The sequence below is a fragment of the Heterodontus francisci genome, chromosome 6 (genome assembly GCF_036365525.1).
Source record: "Heterodontus francisci isolate sHetFra1 chromosome 6, sHetFra1.hap1, whole genome shotgun sequence".
NCBI classification, from domain to species: domain Eukaryota; kingdom Metazoa; phylum Chordata; class Chondrichthyes; order Heterodontiformes; family Heterodontidae; genus Heterodontus; species Heterodontus francisci.
This window is the reverse complement of record NC_090376.1, coordinates 39580838-39595643: the sequence shown is the minus strand read 5'-3', so window position 1 is coordinate 39595643 and position 14806 is coordinate 39580838. Positions and strand designations below refer to the sequence as shown.

The window sequence follows — 14806 nt, the reverse complement described above, 5'->3', positions numbered from 1 at the left end:
CCACGTAAGTCCATAACTGATCCCTGGAACAAACCCGGTTGCTTAGACGTTTAGTGTGACCGAGATCTTGAAGGCTGCAGGTAGGGGACTGCCATGGGGCCCGTGAGGCCTCAGGTTGTTGTGGCTGAAAGAAGACAGGTCCGAGACCATCTGCCTGGATAGGCATAGCCTCCTACAGCACTGGCGCTCTGTCATTTACAGGTAGCTGACTCTTGGGCTGTGCACCAGATATCTTAGGTAGTGCCTTCCTCCCCTTGCAGCCCTCCCCCACCGCCCCCCACCCACCCTCGACCACTATGCTCCTCTGGTCTCCTGATGTCCAAGAGGTTGCATCTGCTGAAACTCATGCTGGCTGCTCCGTCCAATGTCAGAGTAACCTGTTCCCATCTGAACTCCCTCAGCTGGGCTTTGTGCATTCACCAGGCCTTCCCCTGCCAACCCCCGGTGCCCAGGTGTTGCCAGCAGCCTTAGGTCCCTCTCTGGATTCCTGCACTCACCACTGAAAAAAGCAAATCTTACAGCTGCAGCACTGCCCACTCTGTGGCAATTTTGAAGCAGTTGAGCTTTTTTTTCTGGGTCTCTGCAGTATTTTAACCAGCCCTTCACATAGCCCTCACGGCCCCCTGCAGTGTTCACGACTTGAACACCCTGTCATATTCCCCAAATGGTGCCCTCCATGTTCCCAGCCTTTGAAAATCCAAAACTGCTGCCAATAAACCTGTTAATAAGCTGTTCAGTGAGCTCAACAGGCAATTAATTGGAGGCATACACCCAATCTGTTCCCTCCCTCCCAGCATCCCTTTAAAAATGGCGCCACATTCCAGAGGCGGCAGGTCCAAGTGCCGAAATCCGAGCATGTGATCTTTAAATCACGTTCGTCTCCATACTCAGTGGGCTTTAAAAATCTGGCCCTATATCTTTCATGAATAACACCAATTGGAAGCTTTTCAAGTTTTACTTTTGTTGATATTTTTAACTGAAATTATTCATTGCCGTGGCCTCAGCTCATATTACTGCCAAATTGCATCAATGTATCTAGTAAATTTGATCCATAGTTAGATGTTACTTTTAGATCATGATATTGATGCCTTTTTATCTGAAATGAAAATCATATAATTGGCAAATTTAGTAAAATATTATTAAGCATTTAACTCTGAAATTAGTTTGAGCCTAGTTAGAGTTCATATTGATATTTCCTAGTCATGAAAGAAACACTGATGCTTCTATTAAATAGCTCACCCATGCAATAAGCTGAAAAGAAATTTCATTTTTTTGTATCATCAAGCCTTTAAAATTGATTCTTTTCAAGTTCCTCCATGATTGGTTATATTGTATGTAACAAACATTACCTGCTATTAGGTGCTATAAAACACTGATTAGAGATCATGAATATCCTGAAGGTTTTGTCCATTAAGACCCACTTCCTATTTGTAGATTGCTTTTTAATGAACACAGGAAATTAAAGTCGGTTAATTAATGATTTGTGGGATGAGGTTGATGTTTGGTTTTCTTGGTTTTTTTTGGAGACTCCTGTGATTGGAAGAAGTTATGATGATCTGCATGGTCCCTCTGGGAGGGATGGAAAACCTAGGACAATAGCTGTCACTCGAAGCACTTCATCTACCTCATCAAGCTCTAATTCAAATGTTTTGGTCCCTGTGAGCTGGAAGAGACCCCAATTTTCCCAGGTATTCTTGAAATACTTAAGTTGCTATGTGTCACCTCCACTTTCTGTGTTCTGGTGTAATTGAATCTAAGTAAAATGTTGCATGGCACATAAAGGCAATGTGTAGTATATGAAGAGAAAGAATAGGTAAGTGGCATATTGCTTTAATATTACCATGTCTTCTCTTACAGAAAAGAACACGAGAAAAATTGGTGAATGTTCTTGCATTGTGTGGTCAGGAAGTAGGCCTGACCAAAAATCCTTCTGTAAGTTGATGACTTTGTTTATGTCAGTAACTATTTAACTGTAAGATATTAATAAAATACCTAATTATAGGTTTCGACATTTTAAAATGCTTTTCACATAATTGTCACTAAGACAGCTAAATATGCAAGATAGACGCTTAATAATTTAACCGTTATAAAAACAATAACAAGATCAACTATGTAAGTTTACTATTTGTTTTGGATTTTTATGTCTGAATTCTAGAAATTAAAATTATGCACAGAATGATCTGTGATTTGTAGCTTGGCATAAAAGTTTGGGTGGGTTTTCATTCCTTCAGAGGATGTTTTTTAAAACATTAAAATCATTTTTAACATTAATTTCTGAATTCGTTACATTTTTTTAATCTATCCAGTTCCTATTTCAATCCAAATCAACTGCAGTGACAGGCTCTCCCTAATGCTTCTATTACACCTGTTATTACTACACGTGCTGCCAGGAGAGTAAGGGTCAAAGTTCAGTTAGGTGGGCATATTCCAGTCTGGTGTTTTCAAATTGTCCATACTGCTGATTCAGTGCAATTCTAGTCAAGTTCTTATTTCAAAAAAATTTTTATTATATATTTTACTTGTAAAATTAGTAAATCAATAGTCAACACTAATTAAGATAACCACGGCCGGAATTTTATGCCACCCCAGCGAGCTGGATGGTGGTGGGGGGGCGTTGGCGTAATATGGAGTGGGAGGCTCCAGGAGGCCTTCCCGACCCACTCCCGCCTCCGCCCGACTTTATGTAGGGCGGGGGGCGAGAAACCAGCCGCCCGCCCCAGGCCAATCAAGGCCCTTAAGTTGCCAATTAACGGCCACTTAAGGGCCTTCACTCGCCTCCACAAGGATTTTTACCCATGGCAAGTGGGCATCCTGGAGTCAGGAACGGCCACCTGGTGAAAGTTGGCGGCCTCTCAGCGCCACGGTGGGGGGCCCCTGACAATTGGGCACAGGGTGCCCGATTGAGGGCCGCCCCCACTTCCCCACCGCCAGGACCCAAGACACCCCCCCATTCCCCCCAAATGACCGTCCTTGCCTCGCCAGGGCCTGACTGATTACCCCCGGTGAGGCAACCCAAACTTACCTGCACTCCTGGCTCCATGTCCTTGGCTGGGCTGCAGTCTCAGCAGTGGCCACCGCTCCTGGTGGCGTTCATGGGACTAAGAGCTGCCGGCTCGATGATTGGTCGACAGCTTAATGAGGTGGGACTTCTTCCCTCAAGCGGGTGGAAGTCCCGCCTCGGAACAATTAAAGCCCGGGGACCCGTAAAATACGGGATGAATCCCCGGGCTAGGCGGAAGCGGGTTCGCCACCAACTTTTACGTCAGTGACCAGCTCCCGTCCGCTCGACGTAAAATCCAGCCCCACTTCTCTAAAAGTTGATATTTTCAAATACGTTTTCTGTTTTCGTATTCAAAAAAATGTTTTCATTTTGTATGATATTAACTTTGATTTTTGCCTAGTTAGTATTAGAAAATTAAGGAAGTAACAACTGGAACATTTTTCTCATGTATGTTTCATAATATATATGAATTTCGGGATATCTATTACCTAATTTTAGTTTTGGTTTAATCATAAGTTCTTTGCCAAAATAAGTTTTTCTATATTTTATGCATTAGTCCAGTCTTGACCATTAATTGTAGATAATTTGTGATAGATGTAGCACAAACTCCAAAAACATTTCACAAAGCTTACAGTGGACAAGTGCACCACCAACACATTGTGCTGTGGAGAAGTCAGATACAGGTTCTCTCCTGTAATTTTTCATGTGGTGGGTTTCCATTGTCTGCTGGATCATCAGAACAAACTGAAGTGCGCTATTTTTCCAGAAGGCAAATTAACCCAGGCTACTCTTGTGTACCTTCCAGTAATCAATTAAAGGATATCTTGGGAACAGGTAACCTGATGCCTTCCAAAGTGGGGGATAGTGTATGTCACATAGAGATCTAAAAGAGAGGGAGAATTAACTAATAAAAGGGGGAAAAAACCTAAAATAATATCACACGTTTTAGATTTAAGCCATACAATTTTTTCACAAATTATGAGAATAAAAATGGATTGCACGTGTTTTGTGATCACATATGTTCAGTAAGATATCTTATGAATTCAAATTACTTGTGCCTGTATAAATATACAAAAAACTATTAAGTTTATTGTAAAAATACATTGATTTATTTGTGTAGCCTTTTCCTTAAGATCAACAAAGCAAAAGTTGATAAAATATGAAGTATGATATTCCTACATTTAAAAAGCAGTTTAAAAATAGGTTCTCCATTGTCACACAGCAAACAGGAAGTTAATGACACAACTTCCTGCTGTTGATTAAGGTCACATTGTTCATTCAGTCCTCACACCACAGCCTACTCTTGTTTCACTTTCAAAGAATCATATGAATTGTGTCACTTTAAGTAATAGCTAGTTCTTTCAAGCTAGTTGTTAAACATATGGTTTTAAAGGTCATATTAGTGAAGGTCATTATTTGTATTTTATATATATCAAGCAATAAATTGCAATTACTGCAGCATAGTTGTTAAGTCAATTAGTTGTGCTGTTTAAAGAATTCTCAAGTGAATATACCTGAATGCATTTGATCAAGTAAGATTTAGGAAGACCTGTGAAAGGTTTTTCACAATGGAAACAGAATCAGCAGAATGACATTCATTCCTTGTACAAATATTATTGGAGCACTGCAGAGCAACTCTCTCAAATAAATTATTGCTTGGTATTATAATTACCTGTATTTATCCTGGATATGTGTTCTTTTATATTGATAATCTTTTACACTAAGTAAGCATTTCATTAAATGTATGAATGCACCTGGTGGAAATACTTTTAAACTAAGATGAGGATATTATCTATTTTAGGTTATTTTCTCTTCAAGTGGGGATCTTGACCTTATTGAGCATCAGGCAAGCTTGGTATCATCTTCAGAAGATGGTCCAAGGGATCAAGAAAATATGGATGACACAACAAGTGAACAACAGTTCAGAGTTTTTAGAGATTTTGACTTCCTGGATGTGGAACTGGAGGATGGAGAGGTGAGGTTTCATTGAAATTTGCATTTTAAAAAATCCATAGTTTAGGAAGGATATAGGCTAGTGTTTCTAAAAGAGATATGGGTAATTATTTTCTTCTGCTAACTATTAACCAAACGCTAAAAAACATACAATTGCTTTGATGCCAGAATGATTAACAGATCTTCCATTATTATTAAATTTGGATGATAAGTTTTCTTTGTTTATCACTTACTGGAAATATGTTAATTGGATTTTAACTTAATCCATAAGAAGAATATGTGTGCATTAGCAAATTTTCAAAACATTTTGCTCCAAAAATTCATTTTTTTCTCTCCATCTACCATGTTAGATGCCATAGCAAATCTATACACCTGCCCCTTTAATATTTGAAACTTTAATCCTACTATAGTCTGCGAAGTAATGTAGAAACTGTTTGGTAGCAAAGGACCAAGCTGTTTAAAATAATGATTACAAAATATCAATTAGTTCATGGTTATCTTTTTAAATAAATGTTGAAGGAAATGCAGAGAAGTTCAAATGCATGTATTAATCTCATAAATTTGAAAGGAAAAGTTTAGCAAAGGTAAGTAGATCTCAAAATACCTAATTAAGCCAGCTTAACATTTTGTCTTGACTATTGGCTTCTACTAACATGCAAACTCTTTAAATAAGTTTAACCAATTCTTGATTGGATAACTAATTAAAGCAACTCTATGGAAAATAAACTGGAAAGGCACAGAAATTCATTGCTTGTCAGGCATTAGTGTGGTTTTGGAAGGGGCTGGATCTGTAAGCTATTCTGTTGAAAGAGAAAACATGATAGCAGTGGGAAGCCTAAAAAAGCAAGTTTGGTTTTATAGAAAATTAAAATATATTTTATTTCTTAGAAACTGAATGTTTTAATGTGTTTTTTAACTCTTTATTGCTGTCTAGGAACTTCAGGTAAGATATTCCATTGTGCAGCTTTTTTGATGTGTTGCAGTCTGCAAGTGGAATGTTTGTGCTATGTTGTAGCTAAGCAGCTTGTTGCATTATGTACTGTAAATGACCTCATGAACTCTGATGCTAGATTGGGGAAAATATTTACATGCATGTAAAGCAGAACTCATTATTTGTGCAATATTTACAAGAATAGCATTACCTTTTCATTTGTGGCTGCTCAGAGCAGGAATTCTGGTAATAACACTGTGCACTTTGCCATGATTTTGTTTCAAAAGCATGAGTAACTTTTAAGGGTCGTCATATTAAGCCTGTATTTCCAAAGTTTTCAAATGTTAATTGTAAATTTTACGGTAGGCTTTGCCATTTTTGGTATTACTTGACAACAACATGCTATTCCTGTGGATGATATGCAATACAATTACTGAGTAATGACTTCAGTTAAATTATGCCATTAGTGACATTGTCTCTTTGTTAGCATATTTGTAACAAATAGTGCTTAAATATGTTGCTTACTATGGTAAGATCTGCTGAAAGTTCTCCTGGTAAAAATGTTAGTTGTTAACAGGAACTGCTGTTTTTACAATTGCAATAGCTGAAAGTTTTAAAATACACCATTAAAAGCTTTAAAACGTAACTATGTTAAAGGGCAATTATTCCTTTTACATTAAGATTCTTAGAAGTATTTCAGGACATTTCTTCCCAATTTTTCTATTTCTCTCCTAAAAGCAATAACTCATGCTTCTCACTTCCAAATTATACCTTTACATTTATACCAGCACAATTACCTCTTCTGCACCTTCCTTAAATGCTCATTCTTCATATGAGCCTAGGTAATGGCTGTTTCTAGAAAGTGAGAATGCATTACAGCTGAGCCTTCCCATCTTCAGAAGTAAATTTTCCAACAGTTGGGAGTGAAACCCTTGTTGATTGTCTTCTAGCTCACTGCAGGATATTAATACGGTTGTACTGCCTCCTCATTATCCAGCTGAGATCACCGAAATTTATAACCACTTGCATTCATACAGCCACTTTAACAGAAAAACATTCCAAGGCACACTCACTATAGTGTTTTGACCAGGTGAGAAAGAGGTCTAGGGGTCCCTTTCAGCCTTCACCTGGTCTTACTGTAACAGGGTTTTATTTTTAAACGCACTGTTTTTAGCACCCCCTTGGTGAATCCTTGTTCACCACTTTCCAATTATAAGGCAAAGAAATGAGCACAAACAGGCTTTCTTGGGTTTAAAGAAGAAAGGTGAAATTTATTAAAACTTAAATTCTAATTCACTTGATGCCTACGGATACACAACATGCCCACGTTGGCATGCATAAGTGATACACACATGCAAATAGAGACAGAAAAGAACAGAAGAAATAAAGTAGAAAAGTTTGAGGCAATATCTGAAGAGTTTTTAAAGGGTCTTTGAGCTCACTATATAGTCCTTGATTGTAGGTAGTTCTTACTTTTCATTGGGACCCAGTATTATTCTTAAACCTTGTTCACTGTAGGAGACTTTTCTCTTTTGGGTTTCAGTTCTGTCAGAAAGAGATGAGAGGAGAGGTGGTCTTTTTCAGTCCAGGAGCAAAGAGCTTTCTGCCAGTTCAAACACTGTCTCTACAATTTCAAACTCCCCAAGTTGGCCAGCAGGGTAGTCATGTGACTGGTATAACCACTTCTGGCTTTGTGTATTGTCTGGGTCAGGGAATGGTCCTTTGTTTCAAGCAGTGTCTGTTAATATGTAAAAATGTCCTTCTAACCAGGGGCTTGGCAATCCCTTGTATCCGGCCTTCTCTTCTTCCCAGCAACAATTTGAAATTTAATGTCCAGGTGGTGAAACTAATATGCCTCATTCGTGGCAGGTAGGGGCCTACATGACAATAGTGTGAGGAAAACAAATTCTGAGGCAAAGAGGAGGAGGTTAAAAGGCATGACTGGTCACAGATTTAGAATTTAAGGAGGATCCTAAAGGAAGAGAGGGAATTGGAGAAACAGAGGATTTAGGGGGGCAATTTTGCGACCATGGGACCTAAGTTGCTGAAGAAATAGTTGCCAAAGGTGGTGCTAATGAAGAAGAGTCAGGGTGGGGGCGGGAGTGGGAGGGGTGCACAAGAGGCCAGAGTCAGAGGAATGGACGGTTCAGGAATAGTTGTAGGCCTGGAAGAGCTTACGGAGATAGCTCGTGCCAAGGTCATGGAGGGATTAAAAACAAGGATTAAAAAGTTCAAATTTTAGATGTTAGAGAACTCATGTTGGAGAGTTAATGCAGGCTAGTGAGGACAGATGTACTGGACAAGTGAGACTTGATGATTTGGGCAGATAAAGAATTGAGTGTGGGACCTGAGGGTTATAGAAGTATTTAACAACGCTGCTTTATCTTTTCTGAGAAAGGAAATTCAAGATTGGAAGGTGGTCAATGTTACTGTAATCATATATGGGCTATGAATGGAACTGATGAGCTGAATGCTCTTTTCTCAGTATGCATTTTCAAATGTTCCTATGTTCATAGTTTAGATGGCTCAGTACCAGAAACAGTGCGTCATTGGGGAAATCCTCAAGAAATTTCTAATGGCATTTCTTTTGCCACTTTTTTTTTAAGGATTGTCAAAGACTCAAACAAAAATATAATGGGTGAAACTTCCAACTACGGTGAGAGCCTAAACTGGATTAGCTGCCCATTATACATTCTACATGCTTTTGGAAAGGGAGGTGTATAATGATGGGTGGCTGATCTAATAATGCAAGTTTTATACCCGAGCTAAAATTGAAAGCTATATTCAGTGCAACCAACTTTATTGTCAACCAACCAGTTTGCACATACTTATGTAGATGCTATGGAATAGATTTTGTCTTCACTCTCGGAGTGATATTATGGCAGTGTGATCACCTGTCCTTTATAAAACGTGTCTGAATTTTATTTCATTTAAATCATTTGACTTTCGCTTGTAATTTTAGCCATCAAAGTTGAAGTATTTTGTTGCATCAGATTTATTTTGTTTGATCTTGTAAACATGAAATCTGACCACGGATTTTGTGACAATATGTAGCTTATCCATGTTGTACTTTAAAAGTGAGATTCCTATGAACAGCCACTACTATTAAAAATGGGATGATAGATGAAAAGAAAGTCCCACTCAAAGGGCTGGATTTACAGAGGCGGACTGGGCCTGAAAATACCAGCGCAGCCAGTGTGACTGTTTCCTGGTGCTGGCCATATTTGTTAGGGATCCCAAGCGATCCCTCATTATGGCCAATTAAATAATTAAGGAGCTCAATTAAGCCCTTGTTAATTGGCTGCAGACCAGGTGAAAGGAGGCGGGTACACTGTGGCAAGCCAGTCTTGGCCGCCCCAGGGAATTACCTGGGCCCCATAAAAGTGTGAATGGCATAGTGGGGGACTCGGCCTTTGACAGACAGGTGCGCTTGGTGCAGCACAGGTGGCGGGGAGTGGGCAGTCAGTGCATGGGCAGTGTAGGGGGGTCATCACCCTCCTGGCACCTGAGAGGAAGAGCTTCCTGTCCCTCAATGTTCAGCTGGTCTGCGGCAAAAACAAGAACTTCCTATAGGTGTGTGCTTGCTTTCCTGGTAGTTGTCATGACTCCTTCATCCTCTGCCAATCCAGACTGCTGCAGCTCTTCACTCTAACCCCCAAAGTCTGTGGATGGATCCTCGCATATCCCTTGAAGAGATCGCCTCTCACCCCTCTACGAGAGCTCCAGACAAAGGCACAAGGTACTACAACCAATGCCACCTCCTCACTAGGACAACAATTCAGTGGCACACTCCAATACACTCCAGCAACGGTCTCATTGTGGTGGTCTTCTGCACTCTGCATAATATGGCCTTCTAGAGAGGTGTGGACCTTGAAGACAGAGACCCTGCAAGCAGACAGCTCCGGAGGAAGAGGAGGAGCAGGAGGAGGAAGAGGAGTTTGAGGGTGAGGATACAGAACACTGAGGTGCTCTGCCTGCACAGGGAGGTGGTGGGCATGGCATGGGGCATGAAGTTCCTGTCAGGATGCCACGAATGTCAGGGATCATTTGATTCAGGAACATTTCTACTGAGCCTCGCTGACCCAGGATGAAGGACATAATATGGAACTCTGAGGTACCTGTGCTAGCATATCCATTGAAGATGCTGCCTGGGACATCTAAACCCACTGTCAATGAAGGAAGCACATTTGTCCAGAGACTTGGCTGTCACCGTTGAGGAACCCCATGAGGGGTGACTCCCTCATCCTCAGTGACCTCCTCAGCCCTTGGTGGGTTCTCCGGATAACTGAAGGGGAGCACTAAATGGGGTGCAGCTGACATCCCCTCCAACATCTCTGCGCCACTGACTACATAGTGGGCATACATCCTGTGGATGTCAGTGCGCAGTTCCTGCCTGCACTCCAAGTGTTGCCGCCTATGGCTCTCAATGACCACTCTCTATGGCCACTTTCTCAATGGGAGGGCTCATGCGCTCATAACCCTGAGCCATTGTGGCACTCGTAAGCTGGATAGACTCCTCCATTCTCTGCCCATGCATTGCTTCAGGGAACTCCGACATGTGGGAGCACATCTCCTGCTGCTGGTCTAGGTAGAGCCTTCTTTCCAATGATTCCGGAGGTCCTACATCTGTGCCAAGCTGAGCAGGGCTGTGTCTGTACTCCCTCCTCTTTTGAAGGGGACTGACCACAGCTGCCTCTGACACTTCCTCCTGCATACTAGCCCTGTGCTCCTCACCAATGCCACCCCATCTAAATGCGCGGGAGGACATACTGAGGTGAGATTATCTGTGCTGGTGCATGGTACATTTGTAGGCCAGGATTTTATGTGGCCCCCTGAGGCGGGGTTGAAGGCTGGAGGGGGCACGGAGTATTGGGGCAGGGGGTCGGAGGACCTGTCATCAAGCGATCTTCCCAGGGGCAGGATAGGCTGACGACGGCCTTCCCACGCGAAGGCCAATAGAGGCCCTTAAGTGGCCTATTAACAGCCAACTAGGAGCCTCTTTCTGCCACCGCTGGGCACTTGCCAGTGGCCGGGCTAGGTGGGGTAGCCTCCGTTGTGTGGGGAGGTGAGGTGCCCTCCTTGTGGGCTTGGGGGTGGGGTCCCTCCATGGGCAATCTGTGGCCCACAGAGGACCCCTGCCAAGAACCAGCTGACCCCCACCCCCGAACTGCATGATCACCGCCACCCCCCCTGCAACAATCCACCTCGCTGGGGCCTTCTGGACTGGCCCCAGTCGCCCCGCCTCACTCGCCTTGGGTCTGGGGTCCCAGTGCTGGTCCTTGTTCCGAGGATCTATAGCACCAGCAGTGGCCATCACTCTCAGTGATGCTGCCGATAACTGATAGCAGCTCTCTGAAGCGGGATCCCCGTCTTTAAAGAGTCGGAGATCCTGGCTGCTGAAACTTTTGATTTAAAAAGGCCGGAGGATTGTTCCAGGGGAGCATGAAAAGGCAAAGGCAGGGCTTCCTCCGCCTTTTTGGCCCAGCGTTGGGAGTCCCGCCCCCAATACAAAATCCAGCCCATAAGATGTGACAGTGCTTCTTTGGTGCTTTGCTGGTCATCTTGGGCCTCTGATGGGAAGGGCGAAGGTCTCATGGTGTGGACCTCTGCACCTGTGGGAGACACAAGAATAGAACATGAGAGCTAGTCGTGGAGAGCAGAAGTCTCTGCAGTGCTGAGGCTTCCCAAAGCAACTCAGTGTTCGACGTGCTGTTGGACAATGCACCCCCTTAATGAGCACATTTTCCTCTGAAATCAGCATCGCCACCATTATTGCCCATTTTGCCATGGCTGACTTCCTCCTGGTCTGTGATTCTGGCTATTTCCATAGCCTTGATCTGAAAGTTTGGTATCCCTTCGCCTGCTTGAGTCTCGTCTGGGCATTATGTGCCTGTTTCTCCTACAAGGGCAAAAGAGAACGTGATAAGGCACTGCTGTCCTCTGTGGCCAATGGCATTTGCCCCTATTAATTAGAAGCTGCATATTTTAGTGCTGGGAGCTCCTCAGCAGCACTATGGCTCTGAGCCATTCTGAGGGGTCGATAAATGCCCTGGACACACACCATTCCTGTGCTCAGGAGCAGCCTTGCTCCGAGGCTCCTCAGCTGTTGTGTCTGCCGGAGAGTGAATTGCCTGAGGCTTGGGGGTAACACTCACTTTGCCAAAGCATATGAGATCATTGAACCTTTTCCAGCATTGGATCCAGGTTCTTCTAACTATGCTTCTGCCACGGTCAGCGACAGCGATTTCTACCCAGGCCTGTTTGATCTATGTGGGTGGCCTCCTCCTGTCACCCTCCAGGAAGAGGACCCCTCTCTCCTTTTTTTCCTCATGGCATCTAGCATGACCTCCAGGTCAGTGTCCAAAAAATGAGTGAGGCTGCCTTGCCTCGGGTTCAAGGCCTCCAGCCCTCCTGAGACATCATTGATATGAAAGGTGCAGCCCAGAGTTCACTGTGATTCTTCACTGTCCGTTTTCAGCACTGAAACAGCAGCCACAGTAATGGCTGCCATGATGAATTTAAATCGGACCCACACCTGCATTGGCCCACCTCCGCTCCTGCCCCTGCGGCTGCTAATTGGCTGCCAAACCGGTTTTCACATCAATTAAGGGGTCGTCTCCGTGAAACTCAGGACTCATTTCTGTTTTTACCACCCCCTCCCCCTGCCCCCGTGATTGGGTTCAGGATCCGAAAAGGTCCCGACTTCTGTTTCCCACCCCAAACGCAAAAATCTAGACCATTCTCTGAAGCCCTTTATATTCCCTCAAACCATCATTATCCTCTTATTATAACGGTATACTAGTTTGTTTTCAGTGGAGAAAGACAAACATGTTGCTTCTCTTGATAGAAGAACCAAGCTCCTTTAGCATTGAGCAATATTACTTTACTTGTTGTAATTGTCATTAGCCTCACCAGCAAGTGTGAGATTTAATACTAGATTTGAAGACCTGTGTCAGTTCTCCCACTTTCAACCCTACAAATAATCATTCCTGCATCCTTCATGGAGGGAAACAAAATACCAGGAAGCCTTAACTTATCGATCCCACCTCCCCCTCCCCTTCTCCAATTTCGGCAAAGAGATCTGATAGAAAATAAGGAGTTGGAAAACACCATGGGCTGAATTTTCGCCAGTGAGGTGGGAAACAGGACCCTGGTTTGTTTTCAGATCAGAAACCCGCCTTCGGTAGGAAACTGATTAAAGTTAAGATTTTCGTGTGGGTGAACTCTTAATTGGTATTCCTGTCCAATTAGAGCCATTGGGTGTGGGACTGATTCAGACGTCCCATGGCAGCCATCACTGAGGCTGCTGGTTGCTCGAAGGGAGGAATCTGCTGATTACGCCAAAGCCTTCCACAGCACCAGAGGGAAGCGAGATGTCACGGGAGAGCTGGAGGCCTGGCAGCTGGGCAGGGCTGCCCCTCGCTTCGCTGATGCAGACCTGGATCTAATGCTGGATGCTGTGAGGGAGAGGAGGGAGGTCCTCTTCTCAGAAGGTAGCAGAAGGAGGTCACCTCGTCTTACAGCAGGGGCATCTCCCTGTTCACCATCATCCTCCGCCTCCTCCTCGTCTTCTCACCTGCTGCTCCTGCCCTTCCACGATGAGCCATCCTCCATTCACCATCCTCCATTCCCACACCTGTCTAGAGGGTCCTGTATGGAGAATGCAGCAGACCGCCACAAGGGCCGAGACCCTTGCAGGCAGGTATTGGAGGTGACTGGTCCAAGCACTGAAATAGCATCTTGAAGCCCGATGGCCTGCTCAATGGTTGTCCTACTGAGCAGCTGGCATTAATTGTTTTACCCCTGTCTGGGGCTTCTGTAGAGGGGTGAGTAGCCACATGGCAGCTGCCAGGAAAATAAGTCACACTTGGAGGATGTTCTTGTGGACGCAAACCAGCTGAATGTTGATGAATCTGAGTGGGCAATCACTGGGTACCTTGAGGCCACATGGGTGCAATCGATGATGCCCTGCACCAGGGGGAATCTAGCAAAACCCATTTCCCTCTGTGCCTGCAAGGCTGCATCTGTCATGAGCTGAAAGTACTGTCCAGCCCAGGCAAAAAAGGCATCAGTGACCTGCGAGATGCAGTGTTGTGCAGCCGTTTGCGTGATGCCACCAAGGTCTACAGCTGATCCATGGAAGGATCCAGAGGCGAAGAAGTTCAAGACCACAGTGACTTTTGACAGCTACTGGCAGGGCTTGGAGACCAGTGCCGTGAGGTACGAGGTCTTCAGCAACAAGGTCACAGATGTCTGTGACCATCTGTGTGGAGAGTTAGTCTCCTGTGGCACTAGATCTCGGACATCTCTAAGTAGCTCCATCTTCAGCGGTAGATCTTGTGTTAAGGATATGACCTCCATTGCCTTTCCTCTTTGCCCTCCTGCTGCTCGGGGCTCCACCTTTCCTGCAGAGGGTGTTGCCGCTCATCACCATTGGGTCTATCTGAGAATCGTGCCCCCATTGCCAGCTGCAGCCTTCCAATTGTCCTTGGCAGCCTTTTCCCCCTGCTCTTCTGCCCAGCGATGCCAGGAGCTGACAACCCCATTCAGTGCCCAAGCACTGAATATTCACTCTCCGCACCATCTGCACAGCGCCAAGATCACCTCCTTACAAAATGCTGAGTTCCTTTTGTCCCATTGATCCTCTTAGGGGGCCAGAGTGATGCCTTGGGGTGGTTATGACTGGCTCCCCACTCTGTACCTGCCTCCCTTCAGCAGATCTGCTGTAGATCCTCCTAAAACCCATGCATCCCTTCAAAATTCTATCCTTCCCCTCCAAGCTCTTAACGAGCTTTTAAATACTTTAATTGCCCTCAATGAGAAGGAGAGTGGGATCCCTGTCTCACCCTCTCCACGCCCTTGTTAAAGTTACCAGGACTGGGAACAGAGTCCTGAAACTGTCAGGCCAGCCGGTGCAGGTA

The 14806-nt window shown here is 44.2% G+C and overlaps 1 protein-coding gene across 5 annotated transcripts in view; it reads left to right on the top strand.

Annotated features, from left to right (window-relative positions):
• LOC137371258 (protein furry homolog) overlaps window positions 1–14806 on the top strand; it is a 532970-nt gene that overhangs the window by 441003 nt on the left and 77161 nt on the right. For 4 of the 5 annotated variants that reach the window (XM_068033517.1, XM_068033514.1, XM_068033518.1 and 1 more), the window contains exons 49-51: window positions 1527–1688; window positions 1858–1932; window positions 4803–4976. In XM_068033517.1, the coding sequence (XP_067889618.1) occupies window positions 1527–1688; window positions 1858–1932; window positions 4803–4976 (411 nt within the window). The remainder of the gene's footprint in view (window positions 1–1526; window positions 1689–1857; window positions 1933–4802; window positions 4977–14806) is intronic. The other variant, XM_068033516.1, reaches the window with a different exon arrangement.